This window comes from Lynx rufus, unplaced genomic scaffold, assembly GCF_022079265.1.
Source record: "Lynx rufus isolate CCGP_SWC_20201006 ecotype Redwood Valley unplaced genomic scaffold, mLynRuf1.p SCAF_18, whole genome shotgun sequence".
In the NCBI taxonomy this organism is placed as follows: domain Eukaryota; kingdom Metazoa; phylum Chordata; class Mammalia; order Carnivora; family Felidae; genus Lynx; species Lynx rufus.
This window is the reverse complement of record NW_025814832.1, coordinates 24691576-24716576: the sequence shown is the minus strand read 5'-3', so window position 1 is coordinate 24716576 and position 25001 is coordinate 24691576. Positions and strand designations below refer to the sequence as shown.

At 54.9% G+C, this 25001-nt stretch overlaps 1 protein-coding gene and 1 long non-coding RNA gene across 2 annotated transcripts; one reads left to right on the top strand and one right to left on the bottom strand.

Annotated features, from left to right (window-relative positions):
• Positions 1-10192: 10192 nt before the first annotated feature.
• On the top strand, positions 10193-21697 carry TBX21 (T-box transcription factor 21). The gene is made up of 6 exons (XM_047081143.1): positions 10193-11350; positions 18668-18822; positions 19174-19295; positions 19821-19979; positions 20117-20178; positions 20421-21697. Exons 1-6 carry the CDS (start codon positions 10860-10862, stop codon positions 21037-21039), a joined length of 1608 nt encoding a protein of 535 aa, XP_046937099.1. The 5' UTR covers positions 10193-10859; the 3' UTR covers positions 21040-21697.
• LOC124513297 (uncharacterized) lies at positions 17550-20427 on the bottom strand. The gene is made up of 2 exons (XR_006962347.1): positions 20204-20427; positions 17550-19612 (listed from the first exon to the last, which is right to left on the bottom strand). It is a non-coding gene; the product is annotated as an uncharacterized LOC124513297 (long non-coding RNA).
• Positions 21698-25001: the final 3304 nt, after the last annotated feature.

The window sequence follows — 25001 nt, the reverse complement described above, 5'->3', positions numbered from 1 at the left end:
GGGAGGGATGCAGAGTGCATGTGGACAAGAAACATAGGAAGGAGATGCACGGAAAAAAATGCGTGTCACGCATAGACACGCCAGAAGCATGACATGTGTCCTCCTCCACCCCATCCTCACCCTTGGAGGTTAGCGGGGAGCCAACCCCCAGAAACAGCCATAGACGTGTGTTGAGTGTGTGAACACACACACACACACACACACACACACGCACGCGCGCACGCTCTGTGCTCTGGAGCACACATCCTGAGCTAGAGGAGCTGGACCGGGGAGCTGGGCTGAGTGGGGGAGGGGCAGGGCAGGGAGGGCAGGCTAGCTCCACCCCCCACCCCATGCCCCATGCCCACCGTCCGCCTCCCCGCCTCCCCATCTCCCCATAGCTGGCAAGGTCTCTGCCCCCTTGACTTTTCCCAGCTTCGAGGAAATACCTCCCTTTAGGGGAAAGCGAGATCGTGAGGGGAAGCAGGGGAAGCACTGACTCGGGCAGAGGCATGAGCCTGATTTTCCAGTCTGGGGCGGGGCGGAGGGATATGGCACTGGGGACGCCCAGGCGGTGGGTCCTGACTCAGAGCCAGAACCACAGAGCTCCTCTGCTATATTGTCGTCGGGGAACAAGAAGCCACCAGGTTTATAAGAAACTGCGATTCATCTCTGTCCCCTTCCACCCCTCTGCAAGGGACCAAGGTTAGACTCGAAGAAGAGTGTAGGCAAGGAAGAGACTCTGCCTCAGATTATCTTTTGGGAAATCTTCCCTGGGCTTGTTAAAGAAGGATGGTGGCAGGTTCAGGGCGGTTTAGCTCTTGAGAAGAGCTGGGGCCAGAGGATGGGACCCTCGATTTCCCCAAATAAGTTGTCAGAGAAAGCCCGCTCCTCACTCTCAGCCTAGAACAGGAGTTCTTTTTTTTTTTTTTTTTTATGTTTTTATTTTATAGAGAGAGGAACAGAGTGCAAGCAGGGGAGGGGCAGAGAGACAGGGAGACACAGAATCCAAAGTAGGCTCCAGGCTCTGAGCTGTCAGCACAGAGCCCGAGGAGGGGCTCGAACCCAGGAACCCTGAGATCATGACCTGAGCCAAAGTCAGAGGCTCAACCGACTGAGCCACCCAGGCTCCCCAGAACAGGAGTTCTTAAGTCACACTCACTGTCTTCAGAGCTACTGCCGAGGCTGTGGCAGAGCTCTCTAGAACCATAGACAGTCGGGGTGACATAGGAGGAGCGGGGCAGCTGGTAGCTCCAGCTGGCTCTGCTGCCCCCTCTCAGCCACTGGCTCACAGGTCCCAAGGTGAGAGCAGGAGGGAGAGTGAGTGCGGGTTCTGTTAGCAGAAGGGCAGAGCTGAAGGTGTGACGAACTTCGGAGCCGGCAGAGAGCGGGAGACAGCACTGCCTGGCAGGGAGCGTGCGCAGTGGCCTCCTCCCGTCATTTCTAAGAGCTGCCCAGGTCCCCTCCCAACTCAGACAGAAACACCTAACAGCTTGGATGTCTGGCAGTGGGCCCGGTTGCCAGGGGCAGGGAGTTCAGAGAAGTGAAGCATGCCCCTGCTCCCCAATCCTGCACCTGGAAACCAGGACTCCTGGATTCTTCCTGTCTGGAACCGTTTTCCGTTTTCCTCCACTGCTGCCAGGCCCAACCCGGCCTTGGCTGGGCATCTGAGCCGGTCCCTGCCCCTTTCAGTTCCTAAGTCTTGCTTCCCACCCCTTCTGAACCTAAGTGGGATGGGATTTGCTGAGGAATGGGGTTCATTTCTGCAGGGTCATCGGACAGAAAAGGACACAAGGACTGACTTCCCAAAGCACAGGGGAGCGCCCACCAGGTGACTGGGGAAGCCTTAGGGTCTCGCCCTTCTCCAGAGAAAGGGAAAGGACTCTGAGCCACAAGTGGGCTGGGTAGGATACCTTGGGAGAACAGAAGGATAAGGAATCAAAACAACGGAGAGCCTGGGGGAAATTAAGCATCGGTTTTCCTCATCTGTAAAATGGGCAGAACAACAGTATCCTCTTTGCAGAGGCGGTCGGGTCACTAGCTGTGTGACCTTGACAAGGTACTTAATTTCTCTCTACTTCAGTTTCCTTCTCTGCAGAACAAGGACAATGATCCCTGCCCGGCTGACCTCATAGCATTGTGACGGCTAAAGAAATCAAACGCATGAATTGCTTGGGGTGTTCCCTTGTCTCATCCTCCCCGCCCCAAGCAGCAGTGTGGAGAGTGGGATAATCAGGAAGGACTCAGGTTTTTCCACTTTCCAAACTCACTGGAAGTTCAGGGATGGGACAAGGTATAAGCTGGACTCAGCACAATGTCTTGGGTAGTGGGAGCCCGGGAACCCTGGTACACAGCTCATTCCTGGGGCCCTGAGCCTTGGGTGGTGGCCTTAGGTCAGTGTGTGTGTGTGTGTGTGTGTGTGTGTGTGTGTGTGTGTGTGAGAGAGAGAGAGAGAGACAGACAGACAGACAGACAGAGAGGGAGAGATGAAAACGGTGGACCCAGTATCTCGATTCACAGCCTCTTGTCCAGTTACTAAGGACTTGCCTGACCATAGCCATCCCTCCCCAACCCACAGAACACGTCAGGCTCCGGTCCAGTGATTGGAAAGAAATGGAAGCAGGCATGGGAGGGGGGCAGTGATGGGCGGCCACACCAGCTTCGTGCCCCCTGTGGCTGGAGATGCGGGTCCAGGGGCTGTCTCAGGGCCCCGCACAGAGTGCCAGCTGCCCATGGCCCTAGTGGAAGAAGGTTGGCAGGACGCCTTGTGACACTTTCTGGGTAACTGAGGGGGGTGGGCAGCAGACGACAGGCTCCCGGGGAAATCTCAGACTTGCGTGTCACAGCGGATCTTTGTCTGGGGTGGTAAGTGGGGTTAAACTCAAGGTCAGACCCAGCCAAATCCATTTTCATGCCAACATGGCCTCGGGTGTCCTCCGTTGCCGTGGGAGGGACCCAGGTGTCCACTGAGCTGAGGATGGCCCTGCTGATGCCTGATTTGTCCCTCCGCTCGGACACCGGTTCCTGGCCGGCTCCCGCCTGTGCCCGGGGTTTCCGAGGAACAGAGCAGGGCACGGGGAGCCACCATTCCACTCCCACAGTGCAGGGCTACCGTCTCCATAGGTTGGAGGGATCTCAGAAAAGGAAATGGGACTGAGCTGCAATCCGAGGGGCTGTGGGAAGACAACTGAAAGAACTTCCCAACCGTAAGCAGATGGAGTGGGAGGTGGCTGTAAGCTGCTTCCATGGAATGAACACACTTCAGTGGTGTTTCCGAGTTCTGTCTGATACAGGCAGTCACCGATCTTCCATCCATTAAGTGCTTGGATATCATCAACCTGTCCCGGGCTCCCGGGTCCCCTACCTCACTCCTCCTTGCCCTTTCTTTGTCTTGTGCCTTTCCTGGGACACTGTGACGCTTCATGGCAGGAGTTGGGAAAGAGGAAAAGGACGGAAAGAGGGAAACGGAAGCTCTGAGAACAGGCTGGAGGGCCAAGTGGACCCCAAGCAGGATGCAGGGGTAGGTGAATTTGTTCAGCCGGGCAAGAGACGTGGGATAAGTCAGCAGGCTGCCTTTGTAGCAGGAGGGCTTGAGGCCAGAAGGTAAGAACAGCTTCCCGAGGGGGCCACAGTCTCGGTTTCTAGAATAGAATGTGTATATATGTCGCGGGCGGGGTGGGGTGGACAGAGGCTGCATCTTCCTGCCTTCGAGGAAGAAGATGGTTCAACAGGAAGGCCAGGAAGGCCAGAAGGCAGACTGCGGGTAGGGTCCCAAAGTGTCCCCATGAAACAGCGCTGAGGGAGACAGAGGGCCAGCTGCTGGGCCCGAAGCCTTCTTGTCCTCACTCCTAGCTCACCCGCCCCTGCAAATGTTCCCCAGCTCCCCCACCCCATTTTGGCCCAAAGCCCCCCGGGGGAAGCTACATGGCGTTCTCACCGCGGACCCAGTGCCGGCTGCAGCTTCTTCCCTCTGACCTATTTTTTAATCATCTGATGGGATTTCACCCCACCCCCCCCCAACCCAAAGCCCTGGCCCCCTGGGCCCGTCAGCTCCACGGCGTGTCAAAACTGCCCCTGTCACTTTGCGTTGGTTTCTCAGTCCAGCCGGCCCCTCCCCCAGGGCTTGAGAGCGATGGCTAATTACCCAGCTGCTGAGCCCCTACCCCCCTGCCCCTCCAGTCCCAGCCCCAACACAGGGGCCCAGGACCGCTGGGAGGAGAATCTGGGCCTCCTCACCCTCCTGCTGCGCAACAGGAAGTCCTTCCGTCTGTCTAACCTCCATTCTTCCCTCTGACCTGCCCCTAGCCCAATCACAGACACAGAGGGTGCTGGTAACGGATGGGACTTTGGGATACCCCTTGAGGGACCGAAAGGGCCGAGCAGTTTCCTGTGCCGGGTTTAGGGAAATCTTCCTCTGTGCTCCCCACCCCACCCCTGCTCCCGCCCCACAGAGAGGGTCACTGGGGACTAGTGGTGGAGCCCGGATCAGAACCCAGAGCTCCCCATCTGTCTTTCTATTTGCCTCTGGGTCCTCTCCATTGATGCCTGTTTCAGTTTCTGTGCAACTCTGCCCCTACCCCTGACCAGGTGTGTCCCCTGCCACGTCCCTTGCCGTGGCCTGGCAGAGCTGCATCTGGTGTTTCAGGGCTATCCAGCTTGCTTTCGGCACCATTTAAGAATGGGACTTGTCCCCTCATCTCTGACCCCCACTTCCACCCACGTCCCCTTTTCCCTTCCTCTTTCGTCCATCCCTGGTCCAGCCCATCAGCCTGCCCCAGCTCATCTCCACCCTACGATGTTAAGCAGAGGGACAAGCCAAAGGACTCAGGCCGGAGATGACAGGCCCAGAGCAGACTCACAGACGGAGGCCCGGTCCCAGACAGACAGACAGAGAGACGTGTAGCAGGCGCACTGAGATCGAGATAGATCTCAAGACCCTGATAGATGTAGAGAAACAGAGACAGACAGACTCAGAGGCCCAAAGAGAGCAGATAAGGTAGATGTGGAGCCTGCACTCAGGACAAGCACACAGAGGTTTGACAGATCCTGGAGACAGAGGTGGATGTAAGGAAGACCCACCGCAACGCAGCAGGCAGAGACACAGGGACCCGGAGGGGCCCAGAATCAGGCAAACATACCAGAGCAACAGAGACCAGAAGCCCTAAAGACAAAGAGAGTCGTGGGACAAACAAGGATGCCTAGGGCTCACAGGAAGCCAGTCTTAAGAGGGCCTTGGAGAGAGCCTGGCCCAGCAGGGAGTCTGCTGTCCTATGGTCAGAGGCCCTGGGGGTGGCCTTATATGAGAGGCACCTCACCCGGCAGAGCCCATGACCAGGAGCTGTCCCAAAGAGCGCAGGATGACAAGAGGGGAGACTGGCTGTGAAGGGGTTAACTTGATTAGATCCCACTCACCCTTCTTTTTCTTCCCTCTCCTCCCTGTGGCAGTGCCCCCCCCACCCCCAAGCTCCCTTTACCCTTAGCCCAGGGTATTCCCCTCCCCTCCTGGTAACCGGACCCTGCTTCCTGCCTGAGATTAAGGGCCTGTCTGCTGAGATTCCCCCGGGAAGGGGGGGGGGTGACACAGCCTCTCCCCGGGGCCTCCCTGAAGCTTGGGCTTGCCCATCCATAACCTGGCCTGCCCCCCGTGATTACAGAGTTGCTCAAGTACCCAACATCTTAGCGTCCCTTCAGAAAGACACAGGAGCCCAGGCCTTGGAACACAGTGGGGGCGGGGGTGCTGTATGGAGGCACAGCAGTGGGGGGTGGGGTGTGTGGGGTGTGGGTATTGTGTGAAGAGCTGGGGCGGGGGTGAGAACAGTTAGCGACCAAAAGAGATGGTCCCTGATAGGTGCCCATAGAGGGTGAAGGACTGAAATGGAGAAAGACCCAGGCATGGCCTGGAGCCAAAGGGTAAGGGCTGTCCAGCCTTGAGGGGGTGTGGGGCAGGGAAGGGTGAGCCAGCCTGGGGGTAAGAACCCAGAGCCTTTGACCTTGAGATGAGCCCACACTGACCCCCGGGTGCTGGGTGCCGGGGACACAGAACTCCTGCAGCTGTCATGGGGGGAGGGGTTCTACAGGTGCTCCCCTTCTGCCCTCCCTGGCTGTTAATCCGATGGTTCCGGCTGTGCTCTCTGAAGGACTGGCAATCTGGGCCGAAGGGGGAGGGCATTCAGGGCGGGTGAGGGGTGAGCAGAGGCAGATACCCAAGGAGCCCAGAGAGGCTGGACGTGGGACAAGAGAAGAGGTGTGGCTGTGGGGACTGTCACAGGGTTTGTCCAGCATGGCCCTGTGTGCTGTGTGTGGGCGCACACATGGGTCATGTATGTGCACAGAGGCTGCTGGGCTGCGAGGGGCAAGTGGGATGAGGGGCTCGAGAACTCTGGCCCTGGGATCACGTTGCTAGGAGTTCTTCAGGGGCAGTGGCTGAGCCTAATTGATCTCTGGGACCCCAGGATCCCTGGGGTCTGGCCCATCTCAGAGACATGAGTCTCCAGGGAATGGTGGCTGGGCATTTCAGGAGGGGAAACCTGTCATCTCTGAGCTGGAGTCTTACGGAGAGGTTCTCATTAGGCCCAGGCAGGGCCCTTAGTGGAAGGCTGGAGGCTGGATTTGAGGACCCTTTGTGAGGGACCCACGGATACCACAGGGGGGAGAGGACAGCTTGGAAGAGAGGAAGAGAGGTGCCTCAGATCTGTGCCTGCCTCGGGGCGGGCAAACCCCTCCCCTTTACGTTACCTCACAACTCCCTGGAGATGCAGTTCACCCGGCTTGTCCTTGGAGAAGGTCTACTGGCTCTTTTTGCTGACAAGGAAACCAGAGAGGTTAAGCTGCTCGAACAGGCCACACAGCCAGCAAGGGTTGGAATCGGGGTTTCCATTTCCCTCTGCCCCACCCCCAGCACCCACAGGCAGCTCTGCCTTTGTAGACCTCCCTCTCACTCGCCCCTTGCCCTCTCTTCTGTCTTGCACGCCCCCCCACCCCGACTTGAGATTTCCTCAGTGGGGCACGTGTGGACTTCATGGTCCCTGCCCCTCTCCATCTCTAAATGCCTTTCAGAACAGCCCAGGCCTGGCACTGGCTCTCTTTCCTTTCTTGCCTCATCCCCAACATGCTGTCCCCTTCTCTGTCACCTAGCCACCTTCTCACGGTCTCTCAGGCTGGGCCTGGGAGGGTGAAAGGGAGACATCCTGGGTCCTGATGCCTCTGAGTCTCCACGAACAGCCACCCTCTCCCAGCTTCCCCCAGCTGGCCACCCAGCCCTCCCTGCCCTGTGCCCCGTGCAGTGTGACCACATCCGGGAGCCTTCTGGATCCTGGGGGAGCTCAGCGATCCACACATTTTAAGGAGACAGCCCTGGGTGGCTGTTAGATTCTGGGGTGAGGGACGAATTATCCGGTCCTGAAGCTTCAGTCAGAACACCTTCTCCACGTCTGTGGCAGCCATAACTCAGTCCTTGAACCCTCTTCCATCCACTGCAGCCAGGCGCACACGCCCAGCAAGGTCAAGGCACACTGAAGGTCTTTCTGTGGCCCTGGGCTTGGGGGTGGAAGAGTGGGGTGGGACGGGAGCTGAGAGTGGGATGTACAGACTTTCTGGAGCCCAGTGTCACTCGTAGTCCTTCTTGAACGCACGGATTCTGGGGACCGGCCACAGGTCTGGGAATCAGAATCTCTGGAGGCAGGTCCCGGGAACCCACACTGTAACAGCCTTCTGGCACAGTTCCTGACCCACAGGTGTGGCGAGTCTTGAAACGGCCTGACAAGGAACCTTGAATACATGCGGGGAACAACAGGGTGAAGAAAACTAGTGTCCAAGCTGGCGGGTTAGGGGCAATTTTCTTTTGTGTTTTCCAGTGCGATTGCACGGACTTTTCATTTGTTGTTCTTGTTCTGTCTCAGAATGGGAAGGCAGACACTCTTGGGGGAAGGACACTGGACCAGGAGTCAAGACACCAGGGCTGCAGCCCTGGCTTGGCCGCCAACGGGATGTGTGAGTTTGGCGGGCCATTCAGTTTCCCACAGTCACCACCCAGCTTGTCTCCTAACATGGGATCTTTGTTGGAGACCATGACTCTCAAATCCTGGACACAGACCCTGTGTGTCTTTGCTCTGCCTCCACCCCCCCCCCCAGGGCCAGCCTTCTGGATGCTCAGCAGGTGCATGGGATGGGGGAGGAACTGGGAGGGGCAGTGATGGGGAAGTGAGGGGATCCCAGGGGACCTGGTGTCCTGAACCCCCTTTCCCACGCCTCCAGCCTCAGGGCCTGGGAAGAGGGTGAGGTGGCAACAGGAGGAGGAGGTGTCACTGCCAGGGTTCTCACCCAAGCTGGCAGAGGGGCGGGACTGGCGGTGATGACGCCAGGGCCACTCGGCCCCCGCTTTTCACAAGCACTTTCTTTTTTGGAAGAAATTGGAGTGAGGGGGTGAGGAATCTGGGGTTGATGACCCCCTAACAGCCCATCGAGTTACAGAGAGACTGCCTCCAATCACCTTCTTCCTCCAGGGACTGTCCCCAGGTCCACCTGACTCTGAGATTCATAATCCCTTCTGCCCTGGAAACCGGGGCGGGAGCTCAGGTCATCCTGTTCAGAGGCAGGGGGATGGATCTCTTGACCTGAGGATTGGCATGGAAGAGAGGAGGGAGAGAGAGAAGGAAGAACAAAACTCCATTTGGCCTTCCACAGTCAGGTACTTAGCAAAAACGTCCCCCAAAAGAGATGTCAGCATTCAAGTCTCCTGGGGAAATTAGTCATTCAGGGAAGTGTTACTGAAATGTGTCGTGTTTCTCAAAAAGTAGCCAGGGGTCCCAAGGTCACCATCTCTTTCAGGCAATGCTGCCCCACTCGGAACAGCAGGCAGAAACTTCCCGCCTCCCTGAAGCATGGGGAAATGGTGGGTAAAAGGGTGGGAGGGGCCAGTCCCCAGTTCTGGTGCTGTCTTGTATCGGGTCTCCATTTTCAGGGGATGTGCTGATTCTCCCTCCCTCCACCCTCCCTGGGTCATGCCCGCCTCCTGGGGTCCCCAGCTTCTCCTTCACCTGCCAACCTGCCTCTCGGTTCAGCTCTAGTTGGGAGCAGAGAGTCCCCATGGAGCCCTAAGGGTGGAGCCCTGTTGGGCTGGGACAGCGATATAGAGATGGGGCCAGCCCCCAGGGGAGAAGTGAGGAGGGCTGGGAGGGTGCGGGGAGAGGAGAGGTTAACCTTTAACATGATGAAAATATGAAAGTATTTTTCAAAACCCTCTTTAAAATGTAAATCTTTATCTATATATTGACATGCAAAAAATTCCATGACACCTTATTGAGTGAAAAAAAAACACATTACAAAGCAGCACGTGTGGTGTTTATATAAAATGTGTGTGTGTGTGTGTGCGCGTGTGTGTGTGTGTGTGTGTGTGTGTGTTCGCGCATAAGACAGAAAGGCTGTGTGCAGGGAGTGACGTCTGGAAAGGTGCTCACCAAAATGCGAATCCTGTTTGCCTCTGCGGGATGGAGTTTGGGGTGGTTTATTGTAACAGTCCCATTTTTACTGCTTACATTTTCTAGGAGTGTGCTTTATCCGTATGTGCAAGAAAACTCCCAATGATGCTGTTTTCAACTGGGGGGAAAGGATTGTTTTCATCCTAAGACGACTCTGTTGCTCAACAGAAAAACAAACTAGAGAAAGAAAAGCCCTAGTAGTGGTCCTATCTCGCAGGCAGTCCTGCAGAACAAGTTGTGGGGTGGGGGGCGTCCTGCCCCGTCAGCGGGCTCTGAACCTGTTCCCAGCAGCCATCCGAGCAGAGGGGAGAATAGACTGGAAAGTGCTGCACAGGTCCACCCTCTAGGGTAAGGCTCGCAGCCCCTCTGAAAAGGAAATCAGCTTATTTCCCCCATTCTGTGGTTGGGAGGCTGCCTTTCAGGCAAGGGAAGTGACTTGCCCAGGTCACACATACCTGAGTGACAGGCAGAGCCAGGGAGGAGACTCTGAGCACGGGCAGCCCAGGGCTGCTACCAGTGCCCTGGCCGCCCCCCGCCGGCCCTGCAAACCTGAAGCTGCAGCGGGTGCAATCCCTTTCAAGGAGCTCTTCCCGCTGCCCCCAGCTTCCAGCTCCGCCTTGGGGCTGTTGGAACGAGATGCATGGGACACAGCCCAGCTGGGTCTCTGCCCCCCCCCCCCCCGCGAGGAAGAGCGCAAACACTTCAGGCACAGGCACAGCCACCTAGCACAGAGCCTGGGCACACAGTGGGCATCAGTGATCTGCTGAATGTTCGCGGTCTAAGCAGTTCGGACTGGGTGCAGACCCCGCTGCTGCGCCGAGCGGCGAGTGCGGCCGCAAGGCCCTGTGAGTCGCATCTGGGCCATCACCGAAGGCTTCCTGTAGGAGGGGACCTTTGAGCTGAGCCTGGAAGGATGGGTGGAATTTCCACGAGGCTCCAGAGGAGAGAAACAGGCTGGCGTTTCGGGTGGACGGGTGGACTTTTCCAGAAGGCAGTCTTTACGCGCGAACTTGGCGGCGCGCGGGGACCCGCCACGCCGTGGGGGCCTCCGGTCCTCGGCGGCTGCTTCGAATTTGCCGAGTATTAGCCACGAGGGGGCGGGGTGAGGCGGGGCGGGGCCGAGGTGGGGGGGTGGGGGGGAGCCCAGAGAGCTTCATAAAGCCACAGCAAAGGCGCCGCGACGCTAGTGACAGCGGCCCGCTGGAGAGGGAGCCCGGGAGCAGCTGCGCGCCCGCCAAACGCGGGCGCAGGACCCAGGCGTCCGAGCCCGGGCTCCGGTGGGGCCCCCCCCGCCCTCGCCCCCGCCCCCGGGGCCCCGCCCCTACTCTCAAGACCCCCACGCCTGCCCCCGCGCGGAGAGGGGCCGGTCCCCGACGGCTGCGGGAAGGTGCCAGCCCGCCCCGGATGGGCATCGTGGAGCCGGGCTGCGGAGACATGCTGACGGGCACCGAGCCGATGCCGGCGAGCGACGAGGGCCGGGCGCCCGGCGCCGACCCGCAGAACCGCTACTTCTACCCGGAGCCCGGCGCGCAGGACGCGGCCGACCGTCGCGGGGGCGCCAGCCTGGGGGCGCCGTACCCCGGGGGCGCCCTGGTGCCCGCTCCGCCGGGCCGCTTCCTCGGAGCCTACGCCTACCCGCCCCGGCCCCAGGCCGCCGGCTTCCCCGGGGTGGGCGAGCCCTTCCCGCCGACGGCGAGCGCCGAGGGCTACCAGCCTGGGGACGGCTATGGGGCCCCGGACCCGCGCTCGGTTCTCTACCCGGGGCCGCGCGAGGACTACGCGCTGCCGGCGGGGCTGGAGGTGTCCGGGAAGCTGAGAGTCGCGCTCAACAACCACCTGTTGTGGTCCAAGTTTAATCAGCACCAGACGGAGATGATCATCACCAAGCAGGGACGGTGAGTGAGACGCGCGCCCGGAACAAGTGTTCTGTTTTGTTTTGTTTTATCCTTCTCGTGTCGGAGCCCTTCACAGTTCGGCTTAGACTTTGGGGGTAGCAGGGAGGGAGTTGTAGTGGGGACAGGAAAGGTCTGAGTGTTGTTTTCTCCTAAGACATAGAACTCAGAAGGGAGATGGAGAGTGGGTGCAATGAGAAGTTGTCCTGGGTTAGGGGGGAGGGTACCTATGGTTTCACCCAGAATTGAGGTGCGCCCTTGGGATCACTCTCTGCCTCAGTGGGGGTCACGGTAGGCAGAGGGGGACATGTGTGTTGGGTTTGACAGGGCAGGACCCCTCTTAGCGCCTATGTGTGGGGAAATGGAAGAGAGGGCAGGGTCTTCCTGTACCCAACCCCTCCTATCCCCCCCTGCTCCCTACCCACTCCCAGCCCTTTTGCCAGTGTTGTGCACAGGTCAGTTTTGGGAGGTGGGTAAGACTGGGATTTGGTGACACCGGGAAGCAGTCGCCAAGTTTCCCTTCCGGTAGTACTTTGAGATCATATGTCTGGTGTGAGTGTGTTTGGGGGGGGGGATGTGGTAAAGTGTGTGGGGGGCACAGATCCCTTCCAGGCGCAGGCCCTGACGGAAAGCACACATACCCATGGGCCTGAGCAGGTGACGCTGAGCCCCCAGGTCCCAGTTGGCCACCAGTCCCACTCTGCTCCCCGTGAGGTCTGTCCCCTGAAAGTCTGCCTCATCCCTGTCCAGATACTTTCCAGTCTACCATCCAGCCTGGGGAACCCCTGGCTCCATAGGCTTAGTGTCCTATGAGCCCAGAGCATGCGGGGTAGGGTTTGGGGCTGAGGGTGCTGCTTCCGGAGAGAACCTCCTGCATGAGGAAAGAAAGAGAAACTTGCTGTTAGTGCGTTATTTGTTTAGTAAGCAACACCGAGTGGGCCCGGCCTGTGTCTGGCATGTGAGAGTATGCACCCACCCTTCCCAGTGGGGGCCTGTGTGGGCAGGGGACCAAGGAGGACCTCTGTGTGGAGGGGCTGTGTCATCAGTGCGCCCGGGAGGTGTTGAAGGGCAGATACCCGGTGTGGGGGCTGGGGAGGGAGAAGGGAGAGGCCACCACGCTGGGCCAGGGTTGGGGGGTTGGCATTCAACGTAGACATTGCTGGGATAGTCTTCCCTCCCAGTGATTTCTGTGGGGTGGCCTGGGATTGAGGGACCTGTCCACCAATCACAAACAGCTTCAAGTTGCTGAGTTGTTTCTCTTTCTCTGGGATGAACCCAGGGAAGTTGGCATTGTCTTTTATTATGGCATTGGCCTTCATCCCCTAAACCTTCTGATGGTTCCTCTCTGTGCCCCCCCAACCCCGGCCCGCTGGGAGTGCTCCCAGGCACAGCCCAGGCTTCTAGTCCCATCAAGTTTGAATTGGAGGGGACCCAGAAGATCCTGTCCAGTCCCCTCCCTGCACAGACAGGGAAGCGGGCTCAGAGACACTAAGAGACTCTTCTGAGGTTGCACAGCATAGCCGTCACTGGCAGAACTGGCACCAGAATCCAGACGGTACCCGCCTGGCTTTCTTTCTCCAGCCCCTCACGGCCAGGAGTAAAAACAGCAGCCTATACTGTCCAAAGGCATTGATGCATTCAGAGTGCTTTCACTTCCATTATTTTACAGTATGCTACGTAGGTCAAGCCGTCTCCCCATTTATAGGTAGGGGTGCTGAAGCCTAGGGACCGAGTGGCTCGCACTCTGTCACCCAGCAGACCTGAACTCAGGCCTCCGCTCTCCTCAGATGGTCAGGAAGCCCTTCCCACCCTGGGAGAAGGCCCTGGCCTCCCTACAATTGGCCCTTCCAGCCTTGAGGGGTGGGGTGGACGGAGCATTGGCCAGAACGTCAGGGACCCAATGGGCGCCGGACTGGCGGCGGGCTGCCCGTGGCCTGGCGAGGGAGGTGTCTCACAGGGATGTGTCTCTGCGGGTCACCATCGCTACCCTGTGGCCTCCTTCTTTCCTTCGTGTTCTTGCTGAATAATTCTCTCTTGATGAGTTTTGTTGTCTCCCTTTGAGATCCATACACCTACTTTCTTTTATTACGAAAAGTTCCAAAATATACAAAAGCAAAGAGAAAAACCTTACAGGCCTCCACCTACCCATCACCAGCTTCGGCAGTAGTCACCCCTGGTCCAATCTTGTTTCTTCTTTATTCTCACTCACTCACTTCCACTCCCCAGTCTGCAGCTTTATCGGTGATGATGTTAAGGATTTAGTAAGTAAATCCTAGACACTATGAAAGAGTTTTCATCCTTCAAATTTCTCGATGCACGTCTAAAAATGGCTTTTGAAAAGTAAACACGGGGCGCCCGGGTGGCTCAGTCGGCTGAGCGTCAGACTTCGGCTCGGGTCATGATCTCACCGTTTGTGAGTTCAAGCCCTGCATTGGGCTCTGTGCTGACAGCTCAGAGCCTGGAGCCTGTTTCGGATTCTCTGTCTCTCTCTTTCTCTGTCCCTCCCCCACTCATGCTCTGTGTGTCTCTCTCTTTCAAAAATAAATAAATGTTAAAAAAAAATAAAAAATAAAATAAAAGCGAGCACGATACTATTAGCAAACCTGAGAAGAAATTCATAAATAGCATCAAATTTCCCAGATCATTTTGTAATTGTGTGTGACTGTGTCACAATCCTCACGCTTTCGATCCATCCTGAGGGACAGCTTCGGACACTCTGAGGTTCCTGTTAGAAGGGGACCTCACCATCTCCTTTGATGCCTCCCTTGGAGCAGGCCTCAGGGGTCCCATGATGGGGTGGAAGGGACAGAGAACATACCATCCCCAGTTCAGTCCCACTGGCCCCAACTCAGCCCCGTACCTGAACTTGGGCTCCAGAGATCTGGGAAGTCGGCGGCCATTTCCTTGTGCTACTGACGTCTGAAAAGTAAGCCTTGGGCTCAGAGAACGGCACCCTTCCTATCCTGCTTTGGAGAGCTGGCCTGTCCCCCCGTGGGTTCCAGTGACCTGCCAGTCACCACCGCATCACCCACGGCCTTCTTCCTTTTTGAAAAATCCTTCCAGCCCAGGCCCACCCACAACCCCACAGCCTTTTGCCTTGGGCTGACTCACTCCCTCCCAGATCCTTCCTCTCCCACCCACCCTAGACCCATCCCTCACTATGGACAAGCGACAGTCACTCTCTCCTCCACGGGCAGTAGCAGCAAGGTGGGGAGCGGCAGTGGGGGTGGGGATGGCAGTTCCCAGCGCCAGAGACTGACCCAGGCCTCTCGGGTGGGACTGGGAGGGGAAAGTGAGATAAAATGTTGGACCGACCAAGTGGAGACGTTGGAGTTGAAGTTTGTGTGTTTGTGAAGTTTCGGGGTGCCTACACCGGACTTGCGCTGTGTTTCTGTGTGGCAGCGCGTGTGTGTGCTGTGAATGTGTTGGTGTGCAGAGAATAGTTGATGGTAGACATTCTCAGTAGAGGAAGAGAGAGGCGGGTGTCTGTGTGTGTGGGTGTGTGGGTGTGCATTCATTGCTGGCAATCCCCACTTTTCTGGGTGTGATTAGTTGATTATTATAATTAAGATAACTTTGGGTAGTTCTGTTGTTAAGGAGCTCAGTTCGCATTTGTGTATGTATGTGTGAATTTAGGGGTTGATAAAACAATTTCAGTGCTAACCGATCCTGGATCACTGGCCTCCTAGCCATGGTGGTTTTCCCTTCTCCACGTTCCCGACTCGGAGAACTTCTTAGATCTTTAAAACAACTAAAAAAAATTTTTTTTAATGTTTTATTTATTTTTGAGAGAGAGAGAGAGAGAGAGGGAGAGAGAGCGTGAGCAGGGGAGGGGCAGAGCGAGAGGGAGACCCAGAATCCGAAGCAGGCTCCAGGCTCTGAGCTGTCGGCATAGAGCCAGACGCGGGGTTCGAACTCACGAACCGTGAGATCATGACCTGAGCTGAAACCAAGAGTCCAATGCTTAACCTTAACCAACTGAGCCACTCAGGTGCCCCTAAGACAATTTTTTTTTTTTTTTTTTTTTTTTTTAGTTCTAAGCCTCTTTAATTTGGACTCACTGGCTTAATTTCTCTTGGGGCAGGTGAAAACAGCTTTGTTTTCCATCGGCTGTTAGCTAGTGACTATCTAATTTCCATGAAGTTGGATCTGAGGTTGATGGGGGGGGGGGGTAGGGGAGATCCTTTGATGCCTGAGCACATTTTGCATTTCGATAGGTACAAGGTAGTGCTAGGATATCCTCCTAAAAGGTGATACTAATCTACACCCGCACCAGTAGTGTGTGAGAGGACCCCTTTCCCCACAGACTCAGCAGCGTTGGATATCAGTTGTGAACCACTTTGCCAACATGACTGACGAAAAATCACCTCCTTTTAATCTGTATGTAATGACGGTGAATTGGAACATATCAGAGGCGTTCAGGATGGGGTGGAGGGTGTGGTGACCCTGCGAATCGTTTCAAGATGGGATAGTCCTGAGCCCTAGCTCAGGAATTTAGAGTCTCGGTCCCTGTCCTCTGAGGGCACGATGGTAAGTGGTCTTTTTGGTTTTTTATTTTTTTTATTTTTTTTAACGTTTACTTTATTTTTGAGAGAGAGACAGAGCGCGAGCGGGGCAGGGGCAGAGAGAGAGGGAGACACAGAATGCGAAGCAGGCCCCAGGCTCTGAGTTGTCAGCACAGAGCCTGACGTGGGGCTCGAACCCACGAACCGTGAGATCTTGACCTGAGCCAAAGTCGGATGCTTAACCGACTGAGACCCCCCCCCAGGCGCCCGGTAAGTGGTCTTTTTGAAGGGCTTCCTTTGGCATCAGACCCTGTTCCTTCCCAGCAAAGTGTCATGTAAATCAGGGGCTATTTTGGGATTCCAGCTGGTGGTGATTCTAGACTTTTAGGGTGAAATGAGACCTCCCTTCTCTTCCCCCTTTCCCCCATTCTCTTCCCGCTTCTCCTGCATTTCCCTCTACCAGAGCTAAGCAGGGTAGAGAGATGGCCCCCAGGGCATGTATGCTGCAGTCAGGAGCCCCCGACACTGTTCTCCCACCAAGGATCCGTCAACACGGTTCTCCAGTCCTTGGCTGCTTCAAGTATAAACTTGGAAGTAACATTGTACATTTCAGGGGCTCCTGGGTGGCCCAGTGGATTAAGCATCCGACTTTGGCTCAGGTCGTGATCTCACGGTTTGTGAGTTTGAGCCCTGCAGCGGGCTCTTGGCTGTCTGTGTCGGGCTTGCTTCGGATCCTCTGTGTCCCTCTCTCTCTGCCCTTCCCCTGCTCACGCTCTCCCTCTCTCAAAAATAACTAATAAAAAACAGACTTTTTTTTTTTATTACCTTTCAAAGGACTGGCTACTGCTAAGTAGAGACACAATGAATACGTTCCTTCTCTTCCTTTATTCCTACAAGTTTGAAGGGGAGCTGGTTATGATACAAAAAATGTGTGCGACCCGACTGCGTCATAGAAGGAGTCGGTGGTAGAGGCGAGTTGAAAATATTGCCCCAACCTTAATTGTTCAAGGCCTCATCTGTCACCTTTGATTTCTCAAGTCAGCTGGCCTGCTGAGCCCCTGGGCTCCAGAACTCTGGACGCTTGCTTGGCGTCCTTCAGCCCTGAGGGCCTGAGGGCTTTGATAGCTCGGGGCCTGGGAGAGGGTGGGGTGGAGGAGGGACCGGATGAGCTGAGTTTCGCATCTTTCAAACTTCTTAACAGCTCTCAGAGGAAAAATGAACAGGAGTTACTGTCCCCACTTACAGGTGAAGAAACTGAGGTTTGGTTTGGGAATTAACTTATCTAAGGTCATAGGGCCAGTAAGCCTTTTTTTTTTTTTTTTTTTTCCTCAGCATAGGAGAGTCCGGAGAAGACAGGAATGTCGGGAGACCTTCCCAAGGTCCTTAAGGGTGTCGTTCTGGGAATGCCTAAGGACTAGGATGCCCCCCAAAAGTGTTCCTAGGTCTCTGGCACTCTCCCTCCCCCAGGTCTCCTGACTCAGGGACTGGTGTCTTTCTTCCCACCCTGCATGACTTCTTGTAGGAGGAGGGGAGAGGTGTGTGGGAATGAAACGTAATTCTGATGAGGGTGAGATTCTGCCATCCTGCAAAATCTGCTCTTCCTGCTTGGGTTGGAAAAGAAAAGCCAAGCCATCAGGATCGGTGATGGTGGAAGTGGCGAGATGGGTGTGGTATGAAAGTGCTTCCTTCTCCGGCTCTCTTGCTCTGGCGCGATAGAGGATAATACAGCATCCCAACCTCGACTCCCTCCACTTTTCCTGCGAGCCAGGCCTTTGAGAGTGGGGACTGTGCTCAACAGAGTCCTCTTCCAGGTGGCTGGGAAGTTCCACCTAGGATTTTAGCTACTTCTCTGAAGGCTGAGGCCTGGGGCAGGCCATCCACAGACATCTGGCCCCGGGGGTGCTGGGGGCAGGGGGGAGCCTGGGTGCCACAGGGCTGGGAGCATCATGGCACCGCGAGGACCACAGTGGAGAGGATGGGGCGGGGACTGAGACCAGACGAGGGCTTGGGAGACTGAGGCACGAGGGCCTATGGGGAAGTGCCTCTGGGGGGCCGGCTTGTGGCTTTGCTCCCGGCTAGGAAGCAAACTAAGATTCGAGACCGTGTCCATCAACTGACCCTCTGAAAGAAGAACAGCGAAAAAGCACTGATTCATAGTGTTTGCTGATTTCCGTGGTGTAACTATCCCTATGGTGGCTGATTTCAAGCTACGCTTGTGGTATCCCTGGATGCAGAGTTGGGAAGAGACGTGCCGTAGCACGGTTATCTAGTATTTTCCGCCAGGTGGGAACAAGAGATGTAAGTAACCTCAAGATGGGGCGCCTGGGTGGTTCAGTCAGCTAAGCGTCTGGCTTCAGCTCAGGTCATGATCTCACGGCTGGTGAGTTCGAGCCCCACGTCGGGCTCTGTGCGGACCGCTCGGAACCCGGGAGTGTGCGTTGGGATTCTGTGTCGCCGGCTCTCTCTGCCCCTCCCCCGCTGGCTCTCTGTCTCTCAAAAATAAATAAACATTAAAAAATTGAAAAAAGAAAAAAAGTAACCTCACGAGCAGAGATAACAGGAAAATGTAGTAAACGAACTGAGAAGCGATGAGTTTTGCGTATTTATCACCTCGGCCGATAATGTATTTAATTGTAAGTTGATATAATTTCAGTTTTAGTTATGGCATTGTTTAGCGACTGGCTGGCATTTCCGCTTGGCTCTCTTGAGGGGTGGAAGCTGACTCCAGCACATCGCTGAAAGCCTTGGCACAGGGGTGGCTGTCTGCGACGTTGGGGGGCTGACGGATGTTGGTGGGTCTTTCTGTTCTCCCTAGGCGGATGTTCCCGTTCTTGTCATTTACTGTGGCGGGGCTGGAGCCCACCAGCCATTACCGGATGTTCGTGGACGTGGTCTTGGTGGACCAGCACCACTGGCGGTATCAGAGCGGCAAGTGGGTGCAGTGTGGCAAGGCTGAGGGCAACATGCCAGGTAGGAAGCCCCCTGGAGAACCCTGGATGCTCTTTTTCGCCGAGACTGAGCGCCCCCTGGTGGACCCAGGAGGAACCCGCGAGCCACTGCCCGCTACACCTAAGCCTTAACTCCCCATCCCACCCTTGTCCCCTCCCACTTCTCACCCCCGTTCTGTTTGTCCTCTCTTCTCTCTTCTGCCTTAGCCTGTCTTCTGCTCAGTCCTCTGTGCCCACCTCCCCTTGCCCTGACCCATCTAGTCCTGCCCCTGCAGCCTTTTCGACATCCCCCTCCGAACAGGCAAAGAAGCCCCATCTCACCAGGGCTCTGGTCCCCCGGGGGCTGCATGCCAAAGAGGTTAACTGTCCACAGGAAACCGCCTGTACGTCCACCCAGATTCCCCCAATACTGGAGCCCATTGGATGCGCCAGGAAGTTTCGTTCGGGAAACTAAAGCTCACGAACAACAAAGGGGCCTCTAACAATGTGACCCAGGTGGGATTCCTCGCCACCCCCCACCCCTCCTGGCTGATTCTGTTCTGTGAAAGTCCCTTTTCTTCCTCTCTGACTCTGGTTCTTTTCCATGCACCGTGCGGGGAAGATGAGGTGGGAGGAAGCTGAGTCTCAGGGGCAGACACGGGGTTGCATTCAGGATGACATGGGCCAAGCTGGCCCTGGGGCTTTCTTCATCAAACCCGAGGCCGCCATCACTCGTGTGCCATGCTGGGCATAGGGTTGGTGCCCGCGGAGTCTAAGTTGAACAGAGCCTTGAGAAGCCTTGCTTGTGCTAATACCTTGGTCACAACGGACATCTGTGGGTAGGAAACAGGGCAAGAGGGCAGAAGTGGTGCCCTGGAGAGGCTGGGCACCAGAGTTAGAAGGCCTGGGGGAAGCTACGTGGTAGCAGGGCAGGGGAATGGACGCTATGACCTCAGGGTCCCTTCTAGCCTGGCCACAGGACCAGCCGTGGGTGGGGGTAGAGGACCCGTAGACCCCCACAAGCATCTGGCTCTCTCTCAGATGATCGTGCTCCAGTCTCTCCATAAGTACCAGCCTCGGCTACACATCGTCGAGGTGAACGATGGGGAGCCGGAGGCGGCCTGCAACGCCTCCAACACGCATGTCTTCACCTTCCAAGAGACCCAGTTCATTGCCGTGACCGCCTACCAGAATGCAGAGGTGAGGGCTGCCGGGCGGGGCTGAGCCTCGAGGGACAGGAGGGGAGAGGGAGGCCCACAGGCTTCCTTGGTGGGGAATTCGGAAGTTCTCTGGCACCAGACTCAGGACTCAGGTGCCTCTATTTCCCCTCTCTCTAGATCACTCAGCTGAAAATTGATAATAACCCTTTTGCCAAAGGATTCCGGGAGAACTTTGAGTCGTAAGTGCCACTGGGTTCAGCTCACCTTTGCAGAGGGCCTCCTCTTGGTTCCTCCTGGGACTCGACTCCAGACTGGTGCTGAGCACGTCTCCTTCCCTGGGGGTGGGCAGGGGTGGGGTGGATGCTGGAGGGCCGGCAGGGCAAGAGGGTCCAGGGAGGGACGTGCAGTAGGCAGGCTTACAGGTCAGTGGTTCTGTTTGTGACCGCTTTTCTTGCCTCCTTTTTTTTTTTTTTTTTTTTAGCATGTATGCATCTGTTGACAGCAGCGTCCCCTCCCCGCCTGGACCCAACTGTCAGTTGCTTGGGGGAGACCACTACTCTCCTCTCCTACCCAACCAGTATCCCGTTCCCAGTCGCTTCTACTCCGACCTTCCCGGGCAAGCCAAGGATGTGGTTTCCCAGCCTTACTGGCTGGGGCCCCCCCGGGACCACAGCTATGAGGCCGAGTTTCGAGCGGTCAGCATGAAGCCTGCATTCCTGCCCTCCGCCCCTGGACCCACCGTGTCCTACTACCGAGGCCAAGAGGTCCTGACGCCTGGAGCTGGCTGGCCTGTGGCCCCCCAGTACCCTCCCAAGATGGGCCCAGGCAGCTGGTTCCGCCCCATGCGGACTCTGCCCATGGAACCCGGTCCCGGAGCTTCAGAGGGACGGGGCCCGGAGGACCAGGGCTCCCCCTCCGTGTGGACTGAGATCACCCCGCTGCGGCCGGAGTCCAGTGACTCAGGACTGGGTGAAGGAGACTCTAAGAGGAGGCGTGTGTCCCCCTATCCTTCCAGCGGCGATAGCTCCTCCCCTGCTGGGGCCCCTTCTCCTTTTGATAAGGAAACCGAAGGCCAGTTTTATAGCTATTTTCCCAACTGAGGGGATGACATGGGGAAAGGCACAGAAACAGTGTTATCAGGTTGGAGGACACCAACTAATGCAGACGACAGACTCAGGACTGAGAGGCCCCAGCTCCCTCTGTCTCTTCTCCTTTTGTAGTTGGTTGAGGAAGAGGGGGTTCTGGGGTTCACTTGCTGCTTCCGGCCCACGATGAAACCTGAGAGGAGTGTCCCCTGCCCCTTCCTCGGCCCTAACTACAATCATTTCCCTGGTGCTGCTTCTGGCTGTGGGTTCCCAGCTGGAGAACAGAGAACGGAGAACAAGAGGGTCTTGGCCACAAAGGAGCTTTCCGCTCTTCTCTGGGACTGGGTAGGGGTCCGGTGGGGCTGGCTGGGAACTGGAGACCGTCTTCCTTTATAGAACTAACTTTGCGCAGTTTCGTTTGCGCCGGTGACTTTGGGCGGCTGGCCCGGACCCCCCCCCTGCGCAGAGACAGTGGGGTCCCAAGGAAGGGCGGGGAAGGGGGGGTTGGTGCACACCTCAAGAAGCGAAGCCTTTGGGGGTGGTGATTATGGGGGCACGCACGCTTTTTTCTTTTTCCTTTTTGGAATGGGGAGGCTATTTATTGTACAGAGAGTGGTGTCTGGATATATTTCTTTTGTCTTCATCACTTTCTGCAAATAAACATGAAACTGGAGAATGTGTCCTGCTTCAGGGCCCTGGAGGGGGACGTGGATGGGGACTCACCCCGCTGGGATTTGCAGGTGCACCAAAGCTCTCCAACAGCAGCTGCAGTTCCCAAGGACCTGTGCCTTCTTCTAGAAACCCAGAGTGGCTTCACTCAGGGGATCAACAGAGCAAGACCACATGTCCTGAAGGCTGATGGTTGATTCCACCTTGTAAGGCACCTTGGGACAGAGAACGGTTCCTCTGCCTGACCTGCGGAGGAGTGGGAGGGCAAGACCCCAGGACAGGGCTGGGTGGGGGCTGGGAGCTCTGTGGGGAGAAGCCTTGATTTCTCTTTGCATTTTTTTAAAGATTAAAAAAACTTTTTTTAATGTTTGTTTATTTCTGATAGAGTGCAAGCGAGGAAGAGGCAGAGAGAGAGAGGGAGACATAGAATCTGAAGCAGGCTCCAGGCTCTGAGCTGTCAGCACAGAGTCCGACTAGAGGCTCGAACTCACGAACGATGAGATCATGACCTGAGCCGAAGTCAGAGGCTTAACCAACTGAGCCACCCAGGCGTCCCCTAAAAAAAAATTTTTTTAATGTTTATTTAGTTTTGAGAGAGACAGGTTAGACATAAAACCTCGAAGCAGGCTCCAGGCTCCCAGCCGTCAGCACAGAGCCTGATGTGGGGCTCAAACTCACAAACTGCGAGATCATGACCTGAGCTTAACCTGAACACTCAACCAACTGAGCCACCCAGGGGCACCTCTGCAGTTTTAGCAGCTTTGGTTCTCCATCGTCCTCTTAGGGTTATTCAAAGGTTAAAGGAGTAAATATAAATTGAACCACACGAAATTGCTGTTTTTGTAGGTCAAGAACAGCTAAATATGGCAATTTCATACGATTTGAACTAGCACATGTAAAGGGTTTAGAACAGTATCTGATAAACAGCACTCAATCTGTAAATTATTGTTATAATTCTCTAGCTCTGTTTCTCTCTTTCCCTCTCTCTTTATACACATACTGAATTGTATTTGTAAAATAACACCCGCTTCTTTTAAAGAATGTAAGCAATGCATAAAAATAAAAAGCACTAAATTATCCCAAATCTTACCACCCATCAATAATTATCATTAAATGCTAACTGGGTTAGATAGATACACAGAAGTATATTTTTATAACGTTGGAATCATATTGAAAATGCTTTTTTAAAAACAAAATTGGGGCGCCTGGGTGGCTCGGTCGGTTGAGCGTCCGACTTCGGTTCAGGTCATAACCTCACGGTCCGTGAGTTCGAGCCCCACGTCGGGCTCTGTGCTGACAGCTCAGAGCCTGGAGCCTGCTTCAGATTCTATGTCTCCCTCTCTCTGCCCCTTCCCCACTCACGCTCTCTCTCTCTTTCTGAAAATAAATAAACTTAAGAAAAAAGAAAAAGAAAAAGAAAGGAGCTTATGGGAAATGTCCAGAAGTTAGAATTACTCCATTTGCCTAGTCCCAGTCCAGGGTATCCCCCACTCCGATGGGGGAGGCGGGTGTCACCATGGGCCCTTGGGTGTTCTCTCACTTCTGTTGGAGCTTGGAAATCTCCGTTTCTGTCACAGTTCACATCCCCTCCTTTCCTGGTCTCTATCCAGAGGCCATTTTCATCACCTCCTAGTTAGAAGAAGGAAAAGATATAAATCCATCCTCCTTGGATTTGGAAGCTCATAATTTTGTAAATGACATGAGCGGTTCTGTCATCCTGCGCTGAGTGCAAATTATTCCTCCCACCCCTTAGGCTATCACTCCCTGGAGTTATTAAGTGTTGGTATAAAATTAGGCCTATTTCCTTTTCTGGGAACTGTTGTCAGTAATTACAGTACTCTTCTCCTCCACTGTTTTTATTTTTATTTAAGTTTATTTATTTATTTTTAGTAATCTCTACACCCAACCCGGGGCTCCAACTCACCACCCTGAGTCGCATGCTCTTCCCACTGAGCCAGCCAGGCGCCCCATCCCCCACTGTTTTTAAATGGTTTTGTTCACTTCATTAGATATATTTACACCCTCTATTATCTTTTTCCAAAAGTGTGGGGGCGTATGTTTTGATGCTTTTTTATTTGACTCATAAAAGTTCATTACTACTATTCCTTCTCTACTAAATGTACCTTTTACTGAAAAGAAAAAATACTGAAAATACTAAAATACATCTTTCTATGCATGAACACGGGATATTTCTTCATTTATTTAGGTCATTCTTTTTTTTTAAATTTTTTTAATGTTTATTTATTTTTGAGAGAGAGGGAGAGACAGAGCGTGAGCAGGGCAGGGGCAGAGAGAGAGGGAGACAGAGAATCTGAAGCAGGCTCCAGGCTCTGAGCTGTCAGCACAGAGCCCGACGTGGGGCTTGAACTCACGAACTGTGATATCATGACCTGAGCCGAAGTCAGACGCTCAGCCAACTGAGCCACCCAGATACCCCTCTTCAGGTCATTCTTAAGGTCCTCAGTAAAGTTTTATAGTTTACAGGTATAGCTTTTGTATATCTTATATTTATTCTTAAGTATTAAGGTTTTTTTCTCTATACAGGGCATTTTTAAAAAATACATATTTTCAGGGTGCCTGGGTGGCTCAGTCAGTTAAGCATCTGACTTCAGCTCAGGTCATGATCTCAGGGCTCGTGAGTTTGAGCCCTGCATCAGGCTCTCTGCTGTCAGTGCAAAGGCCGCTTCAGGATCCCCTGTCTCCCTCTCTCTGCCCCTCCCCTGCTCATGCCCTCTCTCTCTCTAATAAATAAACATTAAAAAAAATAAAAATACGTATTTTCTAATTGTTAATTATAATTGATTTTTGTATGCCAATCGTAAGATCCAGCCATTTTTTTTTTTTAATTTTTTTTTCAACGTTTATTTATTTTTGGGACAGAGAGAGACAGAGCATGAACGGGGGAGGGGCAGAGAGAGAGGGAGACACAGAATCGGAAACAGGCTCCAGGCTCTGAGCCATCAGCCCAGAGCCCGACGCGGGGCTCGAACTCACGGACGGCGAGATCGTGACCTGGCTGAAGTCGGACGCTTAACCGACTGTGCCACCCAGGCACCCCAAGATCCAGCCATTTTACTAAACTCTCATTATTTTTTAGTGATTTGCTATAAATTCATTACTTTCTTTATGGCCAATTGGATTATTTCAAATAATGACAGTTTTATTTCTTCCTTTCTAATCATTATACTTCGAATTTCTTTTTCTTAGCTTATTGCACCTGCTAGAACTTCAAGTGCTAGTTTCTTGCCTTTTGGGGGATTCGTTCCCTCCTATTTATTCCACTTTTTCCCTCATATTGGTTTGACATT